Source organism: Rhinichthys klamathensis, unplaced genomic scaffold, assembly GCF_029890125.1.
Source record: "Rhinichthys klamathensis goyatoka isolate OS25496 unplaced genomic scaffold, OSU_Roscu_1.1 h1tg000043l_1, whole genome shotgun sequence".
Lineage (NCBI taxonomy): Eukaryota > Metazoa > Chordata > Actinopteri > Cypriniformes > Leuciscidae > Rhinichthys > Rhinichthys klamathensis.
The window spans coordinates 890,001-915,544 of record NW_026606590.1 but is presented as its reverse complement, the minus strand read 5'-3'; the positions used below and the strand labels follow the sequence as shown (position 1 = coordinate 915,544).

At 40.5% G+C, this 25,544-nt stretch overlaps 1 protein-coding gene across 1 annotated transcript in view; it reads left to right on the top strand.

Annotated features, from left to right (window-relative positions):
* The window catches only part of LOC130082309 (MAM domain-containing glycosylphosphatidylinositol anchor protein 2-like), a 137,184-nt gene that overhangs the window by 42,730 nt on the left and 68,910 nt on the right, over positions 1-25,544 (top strand). The window contains exons 5-6 of the mRNA XM_056247163.1: positions 846-1,175; positions 16,665-16,958. Of these exons, the coding sequence (XP_056103138.1) occupies positions 846-1,175; positions 16,665-16,958 (624 nt within the window). The remainder of the gene's footprint in view (positions 1-845; positions 1,176-16,664; positions 16,959-25,544) is intronic.

Here is a 25,544-nt window from a genome sequence, read left to right as displayed (position 1 = left end):
CGACATTCCTGAAGTGTTTCCAGTTAAGTGTACCATATGCATCAGACGTTTAGCCAACGTTCCGTGGGCGTGACGTCTGAGGCTGAGACTACTCACTCACTCACTCACTCACTCTCACACACACTCACTCACTCACTCACTCACACACTCACTCACTCACTCACACACTCACTCACTCACTCACACACTCACTCACTCACTCACTCACTCTCACACACACTCACTCACTCACTCACACACTCACTCACTCACTCACTCACTCTCACACACACTCACTCACTCACTCACTCACACACTCACTCTCACACACACTCACTCACTCACTCACTCACTCACTCACTCACTCACTCACTCTCACACACACTCACTCACTCACTCACACACACACTCACTCACACACACACACACAAACAAACACACACTCACTCACTCACTCACTCACTCTCACACACACTCACTCACTCACTCACACACACACACACTCACTCACACACACACACAAACACACACTCACTCACATACTCACACACACACACACACACACATACGCACGCACTCACTCACTCACTCACTCACTCACTCTCACACACTCACTCACTCACTCACTCACTCACTCACTCACTCACTCTCACACACACTCACTCACTCACTCACTCACTCTCACACACACTCACTCACTCACTCACTCACTCACTCACTCACTCACTCACTCACTCACTCACTCACTCACTCACTCACTCACTCACACACACTTACTCACTCACTCACTCACACACACTCACTCACTCACACACACACTCACTTCTTTTAGTTGACGGTGTTTCTTCTGATCTGTGTGGTTCCAGCGCTGAAGAAGGGCCGTTTCTGGATCACGCCCGACCCGTACCACAACGACGACAACATCCAGATCGGGCGCGAGGTGAAGATCTCCTGCCAGGTGGAGGCGACGCCTCCCGAGGAGCTGCAGTTCAGCTGGCTGAAGAACGGCCGTGCGTTACGCAGCTCCGAGCGGATGGTGATCACGCAGACCGACCCCGACATCTCCCCCGGAACCACCAACCTGGACATCATCGACCTGAAGTTCACCGACTTCGGCACCTACACCTGCGTGGCGTCGCTGAGGGGAGGCGGCATTCCTGAGATCAGCATCGACGTCAACATCTCGTCTACTACTGGTGAGTCTCAGACCCGAGCTGGGTCACACACACACACACACACACACACACACACACAGACAAACAATCTCACACACATGTGCGCACAGACACACACACTCCCGCAGACAAACATTCACACACACACACTCACACATACACACACTCGCGCATCATATATTCATAATATAATTTATTTATATTTTTACATTCATTTATTTATTCATTCATCCATAATAGAATTTATTTATTCATATTTAGTTTTGTATTCATTCATTTATAATGGAATTTATTCATTAATTCTTAATAGAATTTAATTAGTTTATTTATTCTTTTATTCATTAATTCATAATCAAATTTACTTTTATTTTTTCCATTCATTCACTCATGACAGAACTTCATTTATGTATTTAATCATTCAATCATTCATTAATTCATTCATCCATTCATTCATAATATAATTCGATTTTATTTAATTATTCATTCATTTTTATAGTAGAATTGTATTTATTTTAATTAATTTATTTTACCTGGCTGATTCCCAAACTATCACAGGCTTGTGAAAAACAGAAGAGTGATTGTTTCTCATGAATCCTGTTGTCTGCGCACACACACACACACACACACACACACACACACTGCATAATCTGACCACTGAGGATGTGATTAGTAAATTCCCCTTGACTTCAGGTTTGATCCGCATCCATTAGTGTGTTCTAGTTAATTGCATTGATTATTGTCCTCCGCTTCGGCTCTCCACATCAAACATTAATGCTTTTATCATAAGACGATCGTCTGATAATCTCAAACAATACGATCAATCACACCTGAGTGTTTGTTCCCTCAGCATGGGTGCGGATCACAGTGGACATCATCATAGTGTGCGAGAGTAGTGCACGAGTGTGCGAGAGTAGTGCACGAGTGTGCGAGAGTAGTGCACGAGTGTGCGAGAGTAGGGCTCGAGTGTGCGAGAGTAATGCACGAGTGTGCGAGAGTAGGGCGCGAGTGTGCGAGAGTAGTGCGCGAGTGTGCGAGAGTAGTGCGCAAGTGTGCGAGAGTAGTGCGCGAGTGTGCGAGAGTAGGGCACGAGTGTGCGAGAGTAGGGGACGAGTGTGCGAGAGTAGGGCACGAGTGTGCGAGAGTAGTGCGCGAGTGTGCGAGAGTAGGGCACGAGTAGGGCACGAGTGTGCGAGAGTAGGGCACGAGTGTGCGAGAGTAGGGCACGAGTGTGCGAGAGTAGGGCACGAGTGTGCGAGAGTAGGGGCACGAGTGTGCGAGAGTAGGGCACGAGTGTGCGAGAGTAGGGCACGAGTGTGCGAGAGTAGTGCGCGAGTGTGCGAGAGTAGTGCGCGAGTGTGCGAGAGTAGTGCGCGCATGTGCGAGAGTAGTGCATGAGTGTGCGAGAGTAGTGCGCGAGTGTGCGAGAGTAGTGCATGAGTGTGCGAGAGTAGTGCGCGAGTGTGCGAGAGTAGTGCATGAGTGTGCGAGAGTAGTGCATGAGTGTGCGAGAGTAGTGCATGAGTGTGCGAGAGTAGTGCGAGAGTGTGCGAGAGTAGTGCATGAGTGTGCGAGAGTAGTGCATGAGTGTGCGAGAGTAGTGCATGAGTGTGCGAGAGTAGTGCATGAGTGTGCGAGAGTAGTGCATGAGTGTGCGAGAGTAGTGCGAGAGTGTGCGAGAGTAGTGCATGAGTGTGCGAGAGTAGTGCATGAGTGTGCGAGAGTAGTGCGAGAGTGTGCGAGAGTAGTGCGCGAGTGTGCGAGAGTAGTGCGCGAGTGTGCGAGAGTAGTGCGAGAGTGTGCGAGAGTAGTGCATGAGTGTGCGAGAGTAGTGCATGAGTGTGCGAGAGTAGTGCGAGAGTGTGCGAGAGTAGTGCATGAGTGTGCGAGAGTAGTGCATGAGTGTGCGAGAGTAGTGCGAGAGTGTGTGAGAGTAGTGCGCGAGTGTGCGAGAGTAGTGCATGAGTGTGCGAGAGTAGTGCGCAAGTGTGCGAGAGTAGTGCATGAGTGTGCGAGAGTAGTGCGAGAGTGTGCGAGAGTAGTGCGCGAGTGTGCGAGAGTAGTGCATGAGTGTGCGAGAGTAGTGCGCGAGTGTGCGAGAGTAGTGCGCGAGTGTGCGAGAGTAGTGCCCGAGTGTGCGAGAGTAGTGCGCGCGTGTGCGACAGTAGTGCATGAGTGTGCGAGAGTAGTGCGCGAGTGTGCGAGAGTAGTGCGCGAGTGTGCGAGAGTAGTGCGCGAGTGTGCGAGAGTAGTGCGCGAGTGTGCGAGAGTAGTGCGCGCGTGTGCGAGAGTAGTGCATGAGTGTGCGAGAGTAGTGCGCGAGTGTGCGAGTGTAGTGCGCGAGTGTGCGAGAGTAGTGCGCGAGTGTGCGAGAGTAGTGCATGAGTGTGCGAGAGTAGTGCGCGAGTGTGCGAGAGTAGTGCATGAGTGTGCGAGAGTAGTGCGCGAGTGTGCGAGAGTAGTGCGCGAGTGTGCGAGAGCAGTGCGCGAGTGTGCGAGAGTAGTGCATGAGTGTGCGAGAGTAGTGCGCGAGTGTGCGAGAGTAGTGCGCGAGTGTGCGAGAGTAGTGCATGAGTGTGCGAGAGTAGTGCGCGAGTGTGCGAGAGTAGTGCGCAAGTGTGCGAGAGTAGTGCACGAGTGTGCGAGAGTAGTGCGCACTCACTGCGAGACGGAGAGTCTCTTACATCCAGACTGGGATTGTGTAATGGGTAAATGTGCTTCATATATGTCTTTTATCAATCTTTTTTTTATTTTTTTTAGTGGCACAGTGGTTTGCATATCACTATTTGCATGTTTATTAGTTATTAGTCTGATACAAGGCTGGGGGATATATCAGATATTTGTGCCATATATACTGTATATATATTCCATATCATCTTCTTGACTATATCAAATATTGCAATGATTTTAATGGATTTTTAATTTGGTCGTTAAGTTTTCTGCAGTTCGTTTCATGCTCGTTTTGTGACGTCGGTCGATAAGGAAAGTCATTAGAGTCAGATATTTGAGTCTTTATTTGTTTAGTTGGTTGTTTATTGTATGTTTGTTCATTAATTAATCAATTCATTCATTCATCGATTCATTCATTAATTCATTTATAATATAATTTATTTTATTTTATTTAGCCTATAGTTAAAATTTTATTTCATATTTATTTATTTTTTACATTTATTCATTCATTCAATTATTTATAGTCATTTATAATAGTATTTGTTCATTTATAATCAGTGCTTTAAGTGGCCCAAAAGAGGTGGCGGTACTCTATTATTATTATTATTTATTTATTTATTTTTTGCTGACTCCCCTCCTCCCCTGAGGTGACAACAACTATATTGATGGGGTTTTATATAAACAGCAGTCAGTAGACGACCTTATAAAAAATAATAAATCCTTTTATTGGTTTGTAGATTTGCTTTAGCTAGAAAGAGCAACTGAACATAAATAAAATGTGCAAAGGGGTATTGAAAAAAATACCCTTAGAAAGAGCTACAGTAGAAAGAGCTACTGAACATAAATAAAATGTACAAAATGTGGATATGAATCCAACTGGAAAAACTTGTGAAAATATATATTTTGATTAGTCAAATAGCAAATAGCATATAGTGAAGCTCTATAGCCATCTAGTGGTTAAAGTGATATTAAGTAATCTTATTTTAAAACTGCATTTTCAAAAAAATGGCCAAAAATCTTACATTAAACCATGTAAAATTATCCATGTTATCTCCATGAATGAAAGTTAGAAATCTGGGTCTTTTATAAAGTGAATTTGACATAAAATGCTGTTTTTTTTTTGTAAAAAGCCTATTTAAATAAATATTTATTTATTTATAGAAATTTAAAATATATCATAAATCCTCCAAAACCTGCACAAATGTTGAGTAAAAACATTAATAAACAGAGTAAAATTACATTTGTAAAAAAAAAAAAAAACTTTTATTCTGTTACAAAATTAAATGTTATTGTCATAGACTGTAAAAAATGGTTATTGTCTGGGGAGCATCACAGTCCCGCCCACAGCCCGAGAGAGCTTCGGTGCCGGAAGTAAATTTCCCATTCATTTCTCCCATTGACGTTTTGGAAAAAACGTATCTAAAGAGTTTTAGAGCATGTCTGAGGATAACCAGCTACGGCTGAACTCATAAGCATACAACATATCATTTCGAGTGAAAAAACGAAGAGAAAATACAAATAAAGTCAAAGGTACAAGACTGTGTACATATTTTCATTTCCGAGCGAAGGAACTACTCATCCCATAAACCACCGCGCCTCACTGAAGTCGACTGAAGCCACAACCGCGAAAGAGCCTTTTGAGCGACTTCCAAATCTGACGACGGCCACGCGAACTTTTTCCTCCAGTGAATTTTATATAGTGAATGTGCAGGGAAACTCCTTTTCTGATTCTGATTTAATGAAGCTTATATGTAAAACACATTGAGCATCTGGCTCGCTCATAGGCTGTACTGCGGCAACTGCACATCCAATGGCGCGGGCGCCTCTGACGTGCGACCAATGAGCTAGCCCTACGTCATTACACGATCTTCAGTCTTCACGGACCTTCGCGGTGTTTACACGCACTGTGATGCTCTATTATTTGTATTTTAACCGAGCAGCTAACACTGCTAAAGCGACGCATGCGCTTTTCACTTGTAAAACTCAAGGGTGTATGGGTAATGTAGTCTCTGCTCTCGGTGGGACGAATTAGGAGGCGTGCATTGCGAAGGGGGCTTTGAAAAGCGGCAGCGCAGCCAAAGGATTAAAACAGATGTGCAAATGAGCGTACCGGTACGCTAAAAGCACGTTCTGGGCGCACGGAGAGGTGGCGGTACGCTCAAGAGCTATATTTGGAAGTGGCGGTACTGAGTACCGGTGCGTACCGGCCCACTTAAAGCACTGATTATAATTCAAATTGTATATGATTTTTTTATTATTATTTATTTATTTATTTATTCAGTTTAATTCATTCATGCATTTATTTATTTATTTATTCATAATATAATATTTATTTATGTATTTATACCTCAGCAGTAGGTTAGGGTTAAGCAGCGCAGAACGCTCACTGCCATAGGAAAACTATTAAAAAAGGCGCCTCTCACTGCAAATAACGCGTTCGGTGTGATCGTAAGTGGAGTAAATGTAGTCGATGTTGGCCTGTGAGCTGATTGGCCGTGGGCGGATGAGGGCGTGTCCCGTGATGAGGCTGTCAGCTGATTGGCTGTGGGCGTGTCCTGTGATAAGGCTGTCAGCTGATTGGCAATGGGCGTGTCCTGTGATCAGGCTGTCAGCTGATTGGCAATGGGCGTGTCCTGTGATGAGGCTGTCAGCTGATTGGCCGTGGGCGGATGAGGGCGTGTCCTGTGATCAGGCTGTCAGCTGATTGGCAATGGGCGTGTCCTGTGATGAGGCTGTCAGCTGATTGGCCGTGGGCGGATGAGGGCGTGTCCTGTGATAAGGCTGTCAGCTGACTGGCAATGGGCGTGTCCTGTGATGAGGCTGTCAGCTGATTGGCTGTGGGCGTGTCCTGTGATGAGGCTGTCAGCTGACTGGCAATGGGCGTGTCCTGTGATGAGGCTGCCAGCTGATTGGCAATGGGTGTGTCCTGTGATAAGGCTGTCAGCTGATTGGCCGTGGGCGTGTCCTGTGATGAGGCTGTCAGCTGACTGGCAATGGGCGTGTCCTGTGATGAGGCTGTCAGCTGATTGGCCGTGGGCGGATGAGGGCGTGTCCTGTGATCAGGCTGTCAGCTGATTGGCAATGGGCGTGTCCTGTGATGAGGCTGTCAGCTGATTGGCCGTGGGCGGATGAGGGCGTGTCCTGTGATCAGGCTGTCAGCTGACTGGCAATGGGCGTGTCCTGTGATGAGGCTGTCAGCTGATTGGCTGTGGGCGTGTCCTGTGATGAGGCTGTCAGCTGATTGGCAATGGGCGTGTCCTGTGATGAGGCTGCTAGCTGATTGGCAATGGGTGTGTCCTGTGATAAGGCTGTCAGCTGATTGGCCGTGGGCGTGTCCTGTGATGAGGCTGTCAGCTGACTGGCAATGGGCGTGTCCTGTGATGAGGCTGTCAGCTGATTGGTAATGGGTGTGTCCTGTGATAAGGCTGTCAGCTGATTGGCCGTGGGCGTGTCCTGTGATAAGGCTGTCAGCTGATTGGCAATGGGCGTGTCCTGTGATGAGGCTGTCAGCTGATTGGCCGTGGGTGTGTCCTGTGATAAGGCTGTCAGCTTACTGGCAATGGGCGTGTCCTGTGATGAGGCTGTCAGCTGATTGGCAATGGGCGTGTCCTGTGATAAGGCTGTCAGCTGATTGGCCGTGGGTGTGTCCCGTGATGAAGCTGTCTTTTCTCCTCTATTGTGTCGTATATCCGAGTGAAACGCTTCTGGAACAAGAACAAATGTGGGCGGGGCTTGATTGTGTCTGTGGGGAATTGATTGGATGATTGAATGGTTGTGGTTTGCTATTGGCTGATCTCATGTGAGTGACAGGTTAAAGCCCCGCCCACATCATCAGAGAAGAGAAGAGCTGAAGTTATTCAGATTCAAGATTATTAAAACAATAATGGTGTGCACCGATGAATCATTTAGAATAAACACTGCAATATTTCATAAAAAACTTTGATTTCATGGTGACTTTAAGCTGTGCACAATTCCAGTCACTTCTCACACCATCCAGTGTTTCTCTCGCTCATTAGGCGCTATATTATTTTCTTTATGTGAAACTGCACAGCTAATGGTTTATTCAGGAGGAGTGTGCCGAGATTTTCCCCTCTGATAGCAGAAGGATTAAATAATGACGAAGCGCATGGAATGACGAGCACCTCGTTCTCATTCCAAGAGGTAAAACGCAATCAATCTTCATTCTGCTCGGCTTTAATGAAGCTGTAGCACGGGCGAGAGACACCGAGAGAGACACAGAGAGAGAGAGAGAGAGAGAGAGAGAGGATGCTTCTATCTGCAGCCAAGCAATTAATCTTTGCATTAGTCGTTACATTTAAATGTGCTGTGATAATGAGGACTCGGAGAGATAGCGGCCCTTGTACTCGTTCAATCAACCTTGCGTTGTCTTCGTCCTTTAACGTGACTCCTGGCTTTATCAAAGCGCCAGATCGAAACTAATAGCTCTCTCTGCTTTGAGTTTCACTTCATTCATGTGCACAGAAGCTGCGGGACGAAACAAAGCAAGGGTTTAACGATCCGCTGATTAGATGTGCGTTTGCTGGACGGACGCCAGGAAAACTTTGAAAATAAATAATAAATAAATGAGTGTCGATTTATAACATTATGTATATCATACTTTTAATTTGGTCATTGTGGTTCCTAAAGAGTGTGAGTTTTGTGATCCTTAATCTTATGATGTTTAAGTGTTTGTTTTTTTCATTGAAATTAATCTAAACTTTAAAAAAAAAATGCCTTTTTTTCCATATACTTTAAGATTTTTTTGAGAAGCAACTATTTTCTGATAGATTTTTCAGAAAACAATTTTTAATATCTTCAGTCATTGAAGATATTTAAAATAGTTTTCTGAAAAATCTATCAAAATGAATTGAAATGTTGTTTGTCCGAAAAACGAGTGTCGATTTATAACATATCATACTTTTAATTTGGTCTAAAGAGTGTGAGTTTTGAGATCCTTCTAGTCTTATGGTGTTTAAGTGATTTTTTTTTAAATGAAATTAATCTAAACTTTAAAAAAATGTAATTTTGTCTTGTTTTCCTTTACTTCTAACAAGATTTACTGGAGAAGCAACATGACTGAAGATATTAAAAATTGTTTTCTGAAAAATCTATCAAAATGAATTGAAATGTTGTTTGTCAGATAAACGAGTGTCGATTTATAACATATCATACTTTTAATTTGGTCTAAAGACTGTGAGTTTTGAGATCCTTCTAGTCTTATGGTGTTTAAGTGATTTGTTTATTGAAATTAATCTAAACTTCAATTGGTAAGCCGCCAAAAAAACCCTATTTTTTTCTTGTTTTCCATTACTTCAATCAAGACACATTTACTGGAGAACATACATGACTGAAGATATTAAGTCTTGTTTACTGAGAAATGCATCAAAATGAAGTGAGTTTGAGTTTAAAATAAGAATAAATATCTGCCAGTGGAGTCAGAAAAATAATCTGAATTCAAAGAGAAAACAAGATGATTTTTCTGACTCCACTGGCAGATATTTGTTCTTATTTTAAGCTCAAACTCACTTCATTTTGATGCATTTTCCAGAAAACTATTTTTAATATCTTCAGCCATTTTGCTTCTTCTGCAGTAAATGTATCTTTATTTCAGAATGTTTAGATATTTGTGCTGGAAAACAAGACAGAAACACTGAGGAAGAACATCATTTTTTTAATTTTATATATTTTTTATTATTGAAATTGATTTAATTAAAGTCGCTAAGTTCATTTCTGCAAAACACTACAATCAAACAAATACATAAAGGTCAAGATCAAATAGCTGAACAATAGTGCGATATTATTCTTACAGCATTAGTCGATCAGTGGTGTGTTTTCAGGTTATTTGAGTTGAGTTTAGAGGACTCGTTTCTTCTTTATTCGTTTGTGACGTTTTACACACTGACGAGGAAAGATTTGAATGTCCTTCATGGAGGTTTTAGGGTCAATCTGATCAAAGCCTGTGTAACAAAGTAACTCTTCAACATTTGGCCTTGAAACATTGTATCTGACCAGTTTTCTGCCAGTTACATTGTAACGTTTGAACATTTGGCCTTGAAACAATGTAACTGGCGGGAAAACTGGTCAGATACAATGTTTCAAGGCCAAATGTTGCAAAAAAGTTACTTTGTTACACACACTGTAAAAATGAATATGCTATATCTACTCAATGAAATTGTGGCAACAGATTACAAGCAATATTATTAATTAAATTTAACAAATTAGAATAGAGTAATCAAATTAATTCCTTAAAAGTTAACCATTTAAAATGAGTAAAATTTACACAAATAATGTTTTAAACAAAAATATCTGAATAACAGACAGACGTCAAAGATGAATTAAGAAGTCTTAATTTTGTATTCCCAACATTGAAGACACTTGATGGTAACAAGCAGAATCACTGAAGAAGAAATCTGTAATTTTAAGTCACCATTATGATGATCAGTGTTTGCTTTAGTTGGGCTCTTGACCCTTAAATCATTTACTTTAGATTTTGTTTGGCTGCTGTACCTGAGTTATAACAGCCAGAAGAACAAATAGAAAAGGTGATCTGATGGTGTTGGTTATATGTTTTAACATAATCACCATTTCACAATCATTTGACCTGAATCACTGAACTCATATAGAGCCCAATTTCTTAGTTAGGTTTAGTTTATTAATTATAGCAGCAGGCTTTGATCAGATTGACCCGAAAACCTCCATGAAGGACATTCAAATCTTTCCTCATCAGTGTGTAAAATGTTACGTTGTTAATAATCTTAAAAACGAGTTCGAATTTTGCACAAAACATTGTTTCCGAATCTTTCCTTGAATCTTCCCATGCAAATTTGAGTAAAATAAAAAGTTCTCACAGGTTTTTGAAACCAAACTGAAATGCATAAACGAATAAACAGAAAATAAAAATAAAACCATGAAAGAAAATTGTTTTAAATAAACATTAAAGTAAAACACAGAATATCAGCTATTTCTCGTTCTCATATAGTTGATGTTCTAAAATAACTAAAACTATAAAATAATAAAAAGTTATTAAAAGTATATAGACTTATTTTAAAATGATGTCCAAACACTTAAAATGATGTTCCCGTCATTGAAAAACATTGTTTAATCAATAAGTTATGACAACATATGTTTTTTCATTGCTTTAACTCATCAAAATAACTTAAGCAATTTTCAACTTTTTTTATAAATTATACAAGATTCAACTCATATTTTTAAAGTCAGGTTAATGTATTTTAAGTTCAAATGACTTAAACACCCAATTTGATTGTACTTAAAAATTTAAGGCAACAATTTAATCTATTTTTACAGTATATGCATGCAAATTTCCCATGTAAATTGTGAAAAAGCACCTTTTTTGAGCCAATTAAATATTTTTGCATAATTCTTGTACTGAATGTGTTCGTTCAGTGTGTAACTCGGACCCGCTCTTCATCCTCAGTGTGTGAAGGAGCTTTAGAGGGTCACTGGTTTATCTGTGGTTTTATCATCATTTAGGTTTGGACGACATGATCCTGTATCACAATTACCCAGCATTCCCTGTGTGCGCTCAGTCACGATCGTCCCTGTTAAGGTCATAAATATCCCAGAATATTCTCCGTTGTTACTTTAGTGTTGCTGTACACAGAGTTTCACAGAAAGATCTGATGACAAATCTCAAAATCAACAGAAAAATGACTGAAATATGATTGGATTTGTTATCAGAATAAATAAATGAACTAATTTTTTCTATTTTATGTTTTTAGTCATTTTAGTCATTTTTATTAGATTTTGTTAAAAAAATAAAAATAAACACAAATTAATACTAAATGCTATTTATTAGTTTTAGTTTATTTCTAGTTGTAGTTATTTTTGTACTTAAAGTTAAACTAAATGAAAATGAGAAATGTTTTCTTGGAATGTAGTTGAAATAAAAATAAGTTACATTTTTTATATATTTTAATTTTAATTTTGTTTCTAAATATTTGTAATTTATTTTGTTGTACACTATAATGTTTGATTTAGCTCTTAATAGTATATCAATATACTATAATATAGTATATCGATGATAAAATAGCAAATATCCCAAACATCCCAAAAATGTTTATTACAGTAATATTCATTCATTCATAATAGAATTGATTCGTTCATTCATTTATAACAGAATTTTATTTTCGTATTTATTTATTTATAATAGAATTACATTTTTATTTATTTATTCATTTATTTATTAATTAATTTATAATATAATTTTATTTATTTATTGTTTTAATTCATTTTTTATTTTCTCATTCATTTATAATAGAATTGTATGTATTTATTTATTATTTTTGTTTATTTTCTACTTATTCATTCATTCATTCATTCATATATTCATTCATAATAGAATGTATAATAATGGTAATAATGGTTCATAATAATGGTATTTTCAGGGCTGTTGTGTCTGATGGAGGCGAACAGACACTCTGACATTGATGGGCTGATGTGTTGCCATGGCAATGAACACGTGATGTCACTTCCCTTGTCTCAGTGGACTGTGGCGCTTTTATTTATTATTTTTTTGTCTTGTCAGACACGTCGGGCTTCTGTGAATGCAGGTTCAGTTCTGAGGACGATCAGTGCGGCTGAATGCCACTTTCATCTTTTCGCGTTTACTGACAGTTGAAGGATTTTTACAATTGACTGCGTTTATAGAATAAAAGACAGAAGATGATTTAGTTCCTATCCATCAAACACTTCCCTGTCCAACAGAGACCTTCAGATCCGATTCTCACAGGAACTACACTGTAGAAAGAGAGAGAGAGTGTGTGTGTGTGTGTGTGTGTGTGTGTGTGTGTGTGTGTGTGTGTGTGTGTGTGTGTGTGTGTGTGTGAGAGAGATTGAGTGATTGAGTGAGTGAGAGAGTGAGTGATTGAGAGAGAGAGAGTGAGTGAGTGAGTGAGTGAGTGAGTGAGAGAGAGAGAGTGAGTGAGAGAGTGAGTAAGTGAGAGAGTGAGTGATTGAGTGAGTGATTGAGTGAGTGAGAGAGTGAGTGATTGAGTGATTGAGTGAGTGATTGAGTGAGTGAGTGAGTGATTGAGTGAGTGAGTGATTGAGTGAGTGAGTGAGTGAGTGATTGAGTGAGTGATTGAGTGAGTGAGTGAGTGAGTGAGTGAGTGAGTGAGTGTTTGAGTGAGTGAGTGAGAGAGTGAGTGATTGAGTGAGTGATTGAGTGAGTGATTGAGTGAGTGAGTGAGTGAGTGAGTGAGTGAGTGAGTGAGTGAGTGAGTGAGTGATTGAGTGAGTGAGTGAGTGAGTGAGTGAGTGATTGAGTGAGTGAGTGAGTGAGTGAGTGAGTGAGTGAGTGAGTGAGTGAGTGAGTGTTTGAGTGAGTGAGTGAGTGAGTGAGTGAGTGAGTGATTGAGTGAGTGATTGAGTGAGTGAGTGAGTGAGTGAGTGAGTGAGTGAGTGAGTGAGTGATTGAGTGAGTGAGTGAGTGAGTGAGTGAGTGAGTGATTGAGTGAGTGAGTGAGTGAGTGAGTGAGTGATTGAGTGAGTGAGTGAGTGAGTGTTTGAGTGAGTGAGTGAGTGAGTGAGTGAGTGAGTGATTGAGTGATTGAGTGAGTGAGTGAGTGAGTGTTTGAGTGAGTGAGTGAGTGAGTGAGTGATTGAGTGAGTGAGTGATTGAGTGAGTGAGTGAGTGATTGAGTGAGTGAGTGATTGAGTGAGTGAGTGTTTGAGTGAGTGTGTGAGTGATTGAGTGAGTGAGTGATTGAGTGAGTGAGTGATTGAGTGAGTGAGTGAGTGATTGAGTGAGTGAGTGAGTGAGTGAGTGAGTGATTGAGTGATTGAGTGAGTGAGTGATTGAGTGAGTGAGTGATTGAGTGAGTGAGTGTTTGAGTGAGTGTGTGAGTGATTGAGTGAGTGAGTGATTGAGTGAGTGAGTGATTGAGTGAGTGAGTGAGTGATTGAGTGAGTGAGTGAGTGAGTGAGTGAGTGATTGAGTGATTGAGTGAGTGAGTGATTGAGTGAGTGAGTGATTGAGTGAGTGAGTGTTTGAGTGAGTGAGTGATTGAGTGAGTGAGTGAGTGAGTGAGTGATTGAGTGAGTGAGTGAGTGAGTGATTGAGTGAGTGAGTGATTGAGTGAGTGAGTGTTTGAGTGAGTGAGTGAGTGTGTGAGTGAGTGAGTGAGTGAGTGAGTGAGTGAGTGAGTGAGTGAGTGAGTGAGTGAGTGAGTGAGTGAGTGTGTGAGTGAGTGAGTGAGTGAGTGATTGAGTGAGTGATTGAGTGAGTGAGTGAGTGATTGAGTGAGTGAGTGATTGAGTGAGTGAGTGAGTGAGTGTGTGTGTGATTGAGTGAGTGAGTGAGTGAGTGTGTGAGTGAGTGAGTTAGTTTTAGTTCTCACACAGACTGAGCAGTGAAGGGGACGAGACTCCAGCCAGAAGCTCATGAAGTGATGTATGAATTGGGCTAAAAGTCTAGACCAGCGTCTCTGCCATCTGGTAATCTCACATGAGGGCCGTCTAGCGTTATAGAGTTGAGTTTCATTAGCATAACAGCAGTGCCTTTTGCTAACAGCGCTAACAGCCACCCAGAGATGCGTTAGCAAGCTGTTTATGAGACGGACAGCTGGAGTCTAATGCACTCGCGTTGGGTTTCACGCTTCTTCTCCATTACCGTAACAGCTATTCATTAGAGCTTGTTTCTGTTTCTGATAATGGCCTGGCATAACATCCATTATTAATAATACACACCCTGATATTGAGCAACTGTCCACAGAAATCCTTATTATTACGCGGCCTGTGAAATATTCTGTGTGAGGATACGGTGGGTCTTTCCCGGGTCGTGGATATCAAGCAAATCAGGCTCTTTAATTTTGAATGTTTGATGCAGGTTTGTACGTTTCTCATCTCTGCTTCCAGATATCAGATCAAAGCGCCGCATGCACTCTTTCAGTCGTACTACGTTCCTGTAGCTCAACCACTGACACTCTTTCAGTCGTACTACGTTCCTGTAGCTCAACCACTGACACTCTTTCAGTCGTACTACGTTCCTGTAGCTCAACCACTGACACTCTTTCAGTCGTACTACCTTCCTGTAGCTCAACCACTGACACTCTTTCAGTCGTACTACGTTCCTGTAGCTCAACCACTGACACTCTTTCAGTCGTACTACGTTCCTGTAGCTCAACCACTGACACTCTTTCAGTCGTACTACCTTCCTGTAGCTCAACCACTGACACTCTTTCAGTCGTACTACGTTCCTGTAGCTCAACCACTGACACTCTTTCAGTCGTACTACCTTCCTGTAGCTCAACCACTGACACTCTTTCAGTCGTACTACCTTCCTGTAGCTCAACCACTGACACTCTTTCAGTCGTACTACGTTCCTGTAGCTCAACCACTGACACTCTTTCAGTCTTTCAGATAAAGTGCTACAAAAATTGTGAAACGTGGCCCATTCTGTTCAGGAATTGTTCAAAACTTTTGTGTGACATTAGGATTATTTCTGTTGCTACCGCATGTGTTTTAATACTTCCGGGTTTGGGTTTTCTGTCGTAAACCTTTACACATATTGTAATATATGTTTGGGATGGATTCTGTAGTATCAGTTAGATTTATATGTGCTTGAATATTACAGCAAATCATCATATTAGAGTGATTGACACTGAAAACTGGAGTAATGATGCTGAAAATTCAGCTTTGATCACAGGAATAAATTACACTTTACTAGATATTCACATATTAATAATATATATATATATTACTCTTTTTGATCAAATAAATGCAGCCTTGGTGAGCAGGAGAGACTTCAAAATCATTAATTTTTTAATTATTCCAAACGTTAGACTGGTTTAATTAGGTGGACATTTTTTTAAGTGCATATAAACATCAAATATGATAAAAGGAAGCTCAAATGTACTTGCTTGATGCAATTTGTTTTTAAAGCATCAAAGTTTTGCACTTTCAAGGGATGGACAGAAATCTCTCAGGTTTCCTTAAACATATTTTAATTTGTGTTTCAAGATTCGAATGAAATAAGGGCAAGGACATTTTTGAATTTTTATTGTTGGATGAACTATACCATTAAGCAAATAAAATGCTTAAATGAAATGACAATAAAATAGAATATTTTTATGATCTTAACATTTAAACAATCTTCTCAGTATCAGGGTTATTAGATGTACTTTCTTTACGAACGTTTACTGAATAAAATAACATACAAAAACGTACTTATTTTTTCACATATTTCCATTTAGTTTAACTTGATGTATAAAAAACTATAGACATTTTTTTTTAAAGAAGAAGAAATAAAGTATTAAAAATGTCAAATACAACAAAATTACTAAATCTTTAACTAAAATGTAAATATCAAAATTAATTGAAAAGTAAAATAGTAATGACACTAAAATAACTGTATACAATCATAGACCTAGAGAATAAATGTTAGCATCAATTATCTGGTTATCAGGACATTACTAAGATTATCGAACAACTGCTAAACTATTTTGTACTTTTGAAATGCATTAATGTTTAGACGTTAGAGATATTGAGTTGGAAAATCCAACATCTGACCATAAAGCGCATATAAGATGTTGAAGTCGGTTTACTTTACTATCTTATATGGTTCCATTTTCTCCTTAAATCGTTTGGTCCTTGAGTTTTAAATGCTCAATGGTTTGGTTTTCGATCATTGGATATTGGTTTGGATATTGGATGTTGGTTTTGATCATTGGAAACCATTGGTTTGGATATTGATTTCATTTCCACGCAACAGCAACCACACGCATGCATAAACACACAACCGCCAGCGTTGACATCCTCAGCGACCCCGTCTACTACCTTTCTAGAGTCCCATATCAGTCCCTCCTCTGTTTTTCTCTTTCTTAGTTCCCCCGAACCTGACCGTGCCGCAGGGCAAGTCCCCGCTGGCGGTGCGGGAGGGTGAGACGGTGGAGCTGGAGTGCCTTGTTTCAGGGAAACCCAAGCCCATCATCCTGTGGTCGCGAGCGGATAAAGAAGTGCCCATGCCCGACGGTAGCATGCAGATGGAGAGCTACGACGGCGTGTTGCGGATCGTGAACGTGTCGCGCGAGATGAGCGGATCCTATCGCTGCCAGACCAGCCAGTTCAACGGCTTCAACGTCAAGCCCAGAGAGGCCGTGGTCGAGCTCATCGTGCAGTGTAAGTGCTGTTTTACTTTCACTTAGAGTTGAGTTTTCAATGTCAGAAACCTTCCATGGGAATTAACGGGAATAAACTAGAAATGGGCAAAATTGCACGCTAGCCTGTAACAGGGAACTTAGTTGAAAATATCTTGCAGCACAATCTTGCTTAAAGTGCCCCTGTACTGCTTTTTGGAATATTTCCTTTCATGCAGTGTGTAATATAGCTATTTTAATTTTATTTGGGGTTGAATTTTCAATATCAGAAACATATCAGAAACCTATATCAGAAATCATATCAGAAATCCGAATTAATGGGAATAAACTTGAAATTTGCAAAATTGCACATTAGCCTGTAACAGGGAACATAATTGTAGTTGAAAACATCTTGCAGCACAATCTTGCTTAAAGTGCCCCAATTATTTGAATTTTCACAGAGAAGTGGCGTTGTATGGGGATGGAGAAACCCACCCAAATTAGCTTCGGTCAAACAGGCGTATAATAATTTGGGTAAATGTGTAAGTTAGATTTATGCCTATTTTCCCACATCTTCATGGACACCACAATGATTTCCCTCGTGTGGTAATATTTTTCCTTGTAATCATGTATGGATGGCAAAAATGGGAACCGCTGCGTCTGTGTATGAGAGAGGCGAAGTGTGTGTGCATTGTGCACACGCTACATTATGGCCACGTTTGTTTGTATATGATACACTTTGTATAAATTACCCCAAATTTCCAATTTATTCCCTTTGATTTCCATTAAGTTTTTGGAATACTTGGAATATTTCCAAAAATCCTCAGTTTAATTTAGCTTTTCTAGTTTTCATGGTAATTTTAGTTCAATTTTTAGTAATTTCATTATGTCCTTTTGTCATGCTGTGTGGAAATTGATAAGCAATTAAATCATATTGCTAGTGATTATATTTAGGATTTTTCCGCAATTTTGACTAAAATCATCTAAAACATCTTTAATTCCTCATTGTTCGGTTGGATTGATGCTCCCCATGTACCTCATCATGCCTTTTTGTGCTTAATTGCTGCTTGCTGCTATATTTAACACTGAGATGGGCTGAACATTCAAGCACTACAGTTAGTAATGTTTTTCTTTTGGACAAATAAACAAGTTTTTACAGGCTGTGTTTTGAATCTCACCCTGAATAAACCTCAAGACACCTCACATAATCTCATCCATTAAAACTTGAAAATTAAACCGCCACGTTATGAGTCACATCAGCTCTTTCCATTTTCTCAGAAGATCAATGTGTGTTTTGAGAAACTGGCTTTCAAGAGCACATACTGTATGTCTGAAAGGCTGCTTCTCGAGGAGGAGGAACTGGAGAGTCTCAGCGAACTCCACTTCAGACGGCATTACTCCAGCTGAAGGCAGCGACGCTCTTCAGGGAATAACAGATAGCAGCCGGGCTGATCCGACAGGAGTGAGGCAGCTGTATGCATAAAAAAACAAAAACATTTTAACTCTAAGGGTACCCACTAAACATAGACGTGCAGATCATGTCTATATTTGGTCCGTCGGTCCATCTATTTGACGTCCAAACTAGGTCCACTATTTGGATGTCCAACCATGACCCAACTTGGACGTCATCTTGACGTTCAACATTTGACCTTTGAACTGGGTCATTTTTTTTGGACGTCATTTGGACGTCTATGACAGGTGCAGGAAATTGACATGATTAATATGCAATATTTTTTATTTACAAATCTCAACATTGTTGTTATCAACATGATTAATACATATGAATACAGATTATTTATAATTATTTACTCCAAAAACTCCCATGATTGTCTCGGCAGCAGCTGATAACTGGAGACGCACACACAGCTGTAATGCTGGAGCTCGAACAGTAGCGCTGGCGCTCGCAACGCCAAGATCATGGGTTCGATTCCCAGGGAAAGCAAGAACTGATAGGAGTGTAAATGTGTAATGGAATGTAAGTCACTTTGGATAAAAGCGTCTGCCGAATGCATAAATGTAAATACATGGTACAGAAAACATGTCCTCCACCCTTTTGAAACATGGGACTACAGTTATAGAAGTTGTATAAAAACAACGTCTAAAATTAGTCTAAAGTCCTCCGTCATTGTGTTTGTGGTGTGAAATCACGCTGAGAGATAAAGTGTCTCTGGTGCGCCATTGAGGAGGAAGTGTGAATGCGATGAGAATGGCTTTGCTTGAGTGTTAATGCATTACGCTTGTATGTTCTTCATGCTGCACTGCACACTCAGAATGCATCTCTATTGTTTTCATGATGTGTCGAAGGACGAAAGAGAAGTGTGTGCAGTTTTTTGTGGAATCTGGGTTTTGCCGAGCAGTTTTGTCAAATTATTTTTTAATTTCAGAGATTCAGTGCAGTGATGCTGCATAAGGATTCATGACTAGACTGTACTTAGCGTACTGCACGCTTGTGAGTGTGTGTGTGTGTGTGTGTGTGTGTTAGGGTTTAACCAACTGTGCTGTGCCGCTACTAACTAAATGAATCATCACTTACAGTAATAATTTTCACAAACATCCCAGCGAGTCATTATACTATGGAAGCTTGTTTCTGCCATGCAATAAAAAAATTACATAAGGTAAGGTATGGGGTTACAGTATGTGGTTGCTAGGGTGTTCTGAGTGTGTTTTAGAATGTTGCTACAGTATGTGGTTGCTAGGGTGTGCTGAGTGTGTTTTAGAATGATGCTACAGTATGTGGTTGCTAGGGTGTTTCGGGATTTTTTAGAATGTTGCTACAGTGTGTGGTTGCTAGGGTGTTCTGGGTGTGTTTTAGAATGTTGCTACAGTGTGTGGTTGCTAGGGTGTTCTGGGTGTGTTTTAGAATGTTGCTACAGTGTGTGGTTGCTAGGGTGTTCTGAGTATGTTTTAGAATGTTGCTACAGTATGTGGTTGCTAGGGTGTTCTGAGTGGTCTTTAGAATGTTGCTACAGTGTGTGGTTGCTAGGGTGTTCTGGGTGTGTTTTAGAATGTTGCTAAAGTGTGTGGTTGCTAGGGTGTTCTGAGTGTGTTTTAGAATGTTGCTACAGTATGTGGTTGCAAGGGTGTTCTCAGTGTGTTTTAGAATGTTGCTAGTGTGTGGTTGCTAGGGTGTTCTGAGTGTGTTTTAGAATGTTGCTACAGTGTGTGGTTGCTAGGGTGTTCTGAGTATGTTTTAGAATGTTGCTACAGTATGTGGTTGCTAGGGTGTTCTGAGTGTGTTTTAGAATGTTGCTACAGTGTGTGGTTGCTAGGGTGTTCTGAGTGTGTTTTAGAATGTTGCTACAGTGTGTGGTTGCTAGGGTGTTCTGAGTGTGTTTTAGAATGTTGCTACAGTACGTGGTTGCTAGGGTGTTCTGAGTGTGTTTTAGAATGTTGCTACAGTATGTGGTTGCAAGGGTGTTCTGAGTTTGTTTTAGATTGTTGCTACAGTGTGTGGTTGCTAGGGTGTTCTGAGTGTGTTTTAGAATGTTGCTACAGTGTGTGGTTGCTAGGGTGTTCTGAGTGTGTTTTAGAATGTTGCTACAGTATGTGGTTTGCTAGGGTGTTCTGAGTTTGTTTTAGAATGTTGCTACAGTGTGTGGTTGCTAGGGTGTTCTGAGTGTGTTTTAGAATGTTGCTACAGTGTGTGGTTGCTAGGGTGTTCTGAGTGTGTTTTAGAATGTTGCTACAGTGTGTGGTTGCTAGGGTGTTCTGAGTGTGTTTTTGAATGTTGCTACAGTATGTGGTTGCTAGGGTGTTCTGAGTGTGTTTTAGAATGTTGTTACAGTATGTGGTTGCTAGGGTGTTTTGGGATTTTTTAGAATGTTGCTACAGTGTTTTAGAATGTTGCTACAGTATGTAGTTGCTAGGGTGTTCTGAGTGTCTTATTTTATAATGTTGCTACAGGATGTGGTTGCGAGGATGTTCTGAGTGTGTTTTATAATGTTGCTACAGTGTGTGGTTGTTTCGGGTGTTTTGAGTGTGTTTTAGAATGTTGCTAGAGTATGTGGTTGCTAGGGTATTCTGAGTGTTTTTAGAATGCTGTTACAGTATGTAGTTTTTAGGGTGTTCTGGGTGTTTTTAGAATGTTGCGACAGTATGTGGTTGCTAGGGTATTTGAGGATTTTTAGAATGCTGTTACAGTATGTGGTTGCTACGGTTTTTAATGTGTTTTTTAGAATGTTGCTACAGTATGTGGTTGCTAGGGTGTTCTGGGTGTGTTATAGAATGTTGCTACAGTATGTAGTTGCTAGGGTGTTCTGAGTATTTTTTAGAATGTTGCTACAGTATGTGGTTGCGAGGGTGTTCTGTTTAAAAAAAATGTTGCTACAGTGTCTGGTTGCTAGGGTGTTCTGAGTGTGTTTTAGAATGTTGCTACAGTATGTGGTTGCTAGGATTTTTTAATGTGTCTTTTTTTAGGGTTGTCAAACAATTAATCACGATTAATCGCATCCAAAATAAAAGTTTGTGTTTACATAATATATGTGTGTGTACTGTGTATAATTATTTTTAATACATAAATACCCACACATGCATGTGTATTTAAGAAATATTTGCATGTATATACTGTATATAGACTGAATGTAGCCTATATATAATGTATATTTTATATAAATATAAACATTTTATAAATAAATAACATATTTTTTCTGAAATATATACGTGTGTGCATTTATATACAAAATAATTATGTACAGTACACACACATATATTATGTAAACACAAACTTTTTTTTTGGATGCGATTAATCGCAATTGATCTTTTGACAGCCCTAGTTTTTTTAGAATGTTGCTACAGTGTGTGGTTGCTAGGGTGTTCTGAGTTTTTTTTTAGAATGTTGTTACAGTATGTGGTTGCTAGGGTATTCTGAGTGTTTTTAGAATGCTGTTACAGTATGTAGTTTCTATGGTGTTCTGGGTGTTTTTAGAATGTTGCCACAGTATGTGGTTACTAGGGTATTTGAGTGTTTTTAGAATGCTGTTACAGTATGTGGTTGCTATGGTTTTTTAATGTGTTTTTTTAGAATGTTGCTACAGTATGTAGTTGCTAGGGTGTTCTGAGTGTTTTTTAGAATGTTGCTACAGTATGTGGTTGCTAGGGTGTTCTGTTTAAAAAAAATGTTGCTACAGTGTGTGGTTGCTAGGGTGTTGCATGGGATGTGTATGTACACACATCTCATGTTGCTACAGTATGTGGTTGCTAGGGTTTTTGGAATGTGTTTTTTTAGAATATCACTAGTGTATGTGGTTGCTAGGGTGTTCTGAGTTTTTTTTAGAATGTTGTTACAGTATGTGGTTGCTAGGGTGTTCTGAGTGTTTTTTTTAGAATGTCACTACTGTATGTGGTTGCTAAGGTGTTCTGGTTTTTTTCTTCTTAGCCAGCACCGCTAGCATGACGTAGACAGTGTTTGTGCTGTAGTATTTGATCCACAGGGTGTAAATCTCTGCAAGTCACTGAATGTTTACTGGGTTCACACACACATCACATGACTCACGGCTACAGATCTACATCAGGAGAGAAATGAATAACCATGATTACATGCAGACCGAAGCCTCTGAGGTGTTTGAGGAAATGAAAATATCTGTTGGGTTGAACTTGACTCGCAGACGCCACACAAACCTCAGCCAATTATGAAATACACTAGTAAATAATGCTAAATAATGGCTTTGAGTGGAGTTGAGCAGAAACACATCTGCTGCCTGTCTTTGAATAGAAGATGCACTTTTATGATTACAGCTCAAAAGGCTTGTAATGAGCAATTAAACCTGCTGCTGTATGTTGCACGAGTGGAGCGGGAGGAAAGGTTGCTATGGGGTTGCTAAGGAGTTTTAAGAGGTTGTAAGTGCATTGCTACATGGATGCTGAGAGTGTTGCAATATTGTTGTTGCTGGGTTTTATAAAAAAAAAAAAAAACTTTTTACTAAATGAGGCAGGTGTGAAAGCACCCTGAGTTACAGCTGGTTATGTGCTGGTATATATATATATGGTGTTTGTCTTTAGCATACGGAGCTCACGCCCGCGGGCAGCAGACGGTCTGTGCTTCACACCTGCCTCAGTTAGTTCGGTTGAATCGCACTAGAGTTCGTTTTCCCCCTCGGTGCGGTTGGTTTGGGCCGGTGTGAATGCAGCGATCGCACTCGGGCACCAAACAAACGTACCGAGACGAAGAGGTCCTGGAAGAGGTCGTCTCGGTGCGCTTTCAAGTGAACTCTGGAGCGGTTCGTTTGTGGTGAGAACGTGATCCGACCTCGAACAGACCCGACTGCCAAAGAACTGCGCATTACTGGACTAAACCAGCTGCCGTAGTCAAACAAAACTATTATTTAGATTGTCAATAGCGCTCCCTTTAAGCCATGGCTGACTTACCGCGTTCTGCACTCTCACTGAAACTCTCTGTAGAAATGTGTGAATCTAACAGTGAGTCTCTTATCTATATCGCGTCTAGACTTTGTTGTTTATGAGGGGATTTGCGAAGGGATAAAGCTCGTGGTGATTCTGAACACACACCGTGAGCGAATTCTCCGCATGTCTGCCGGATCTTCCCATAGATAGACACTAGAAATGGACACAGCGACCCCGTAGACTTCAACGGAGAAAAGTGAAGCATATTAGAAGCATCTCTTCCTGATGGCGGAGCGACTGCGCCGGCTCACACTGAGCTGGACGACGGAGATGTGACGTGAGCAGGGCAGGACTTAGGGGGCTTAGGGGTTTATGTTTGGGCCCTATATGCTACAAACATCATTATGGAGTAGCACAAATTACTCAAATATTTAAATATGCTTTGAGGTTCCTAGAACAATTAATATGCAACGTGCCTATAGTCAAAGTTTAGTGGTCGGCTAATTTTAAATAGTCATTATAATAATGCAGGATGTGCTCTCTAGGTTGAGATAAGATCAAAACTCTAATAATAAAGCCAAGAGAAAACAGTATTTTTTTAATTCATTGTCATAGCTATCTGTCAGATTCTTAAATTTAGTCAACAAATTCAATCAGAATGCAAAGACACGGTGGCTTATTATGACCAAATAAAAGGAAGTCGGTATCAATAAAATCCATTTTTTGGATTGACACAGGCTGTTCAGACATGGCATGTATGGATTTACACAGCAAATTATAATTGCATAAATTATGTTAAGAGATTAATGTTTTAAATGTAAAAATTTGAATGTAGAAATATGAAATGATTGAGAAAAATTAACTATGAAACCATTTTAACTATCAAACTAACACCGCCAGTAGGTGGCGGCAAGTCTCCATCTTAATGAGGGAGTTGGATCCTTTATTCAACCGATTCGTTCAAAAATCCTAATTCGTTTAACCTAGCAAACGACTGTATGTATGAATAGGTAGCCTAATTGAATCATTTACTTGTCTGATTCTGTCAAAAATGAAGATTTTTTGAGGAACAAAACACGTGTTACTCGGAGGCGCAGCGGTTCTGCTGTTTGTTCTGTTTTCTTTGATTGAACCGATGTCACATTTGCGATTGTGCAGATGTTCGGAAAATCAGCGCTCTTGCTGGTGTGATAACTCACATATCATAGGCTCGTGTTTTAAATACATTAAACGGGAACTCGTTAGGCCTAAATGTTTTTTTTGTTTTTTTATAATTTTGATGACATATTCCTATATTGTGATGGCAGTGGAGAGAGCGCCTCAAAATTCTCCAGAGCACATCATTTTGTGAAAAAAATAAATAGAAATTATCATTCTCTTTAAAGCAATGAGACGTAAACATATGAGAATGTAACAAGATTTTTCTAAATGTGCGCTCTTTTGGACTAAAAGCCCAATTGAAGCTGTTTAAAGTAGCCGACCGCAATGGAGCAGATGCAGATCAACACGCGTGTTATTCTTTGTGATAAATGTCAGGTTGCGCCGTTTGATTATAGCCTCGAAGCTCTCAGTCGGAGGATATTAAGGCCCGGATATTTTATTCTGTGCTCCCCTCCATCTTTCAAACTATAGCCTTTCTACTCCGTGAGTGCGGAAAGACGCGTTCGGCGCGTGCGCACACACTATAGTGTGTTGGATTTTGTTTTCAAGCGCTCAAGTCACTACTTTGGGCTGATTATAGTGGAAATACGGCTAATAATTTCGGGATATCTGGCATACAAGTTTAACTGAACAAAACAAACGAATGAAAACGGGTAAGGGAGGGGGCCCCCTACTGGGCGGGGCCCATGGGCTGCAGCCCAGTCAAGCCCAATGGTAAGTCTGGCCTTGGACGCGAGCCTGTCTGACAGCTGTACGTCTTCTAGTCGCTGTGCCGAGAGGAATCTGAATCATTCCCTCCCGGATCTCACAGAGCCGGAGAGCGTGAGTAGAGCTGTCCATGAGCAGCAGGAGACACTTCATGACTCTCTATGGGCTTCTCCCTCGACTCTATGCTCCACGTCCCCCGATTGCTAATAAGCTTCTCCTCCTGTCTATACGGTAACTTCTCTACTGCGCGACAGAGAGTCGCGTGTTATGACGCAACTGTTAGCCTATTTTTACAAAAACTGCTTCTACGGGGCCATAACGTAAGATACAAGATAATGGAGCCTTTTATACACTGTTGTGTTTCTTTAGAAATCAACAATGGACAAATGGAGTCTTTAAACGCCTCGGATGTAAAGTTATT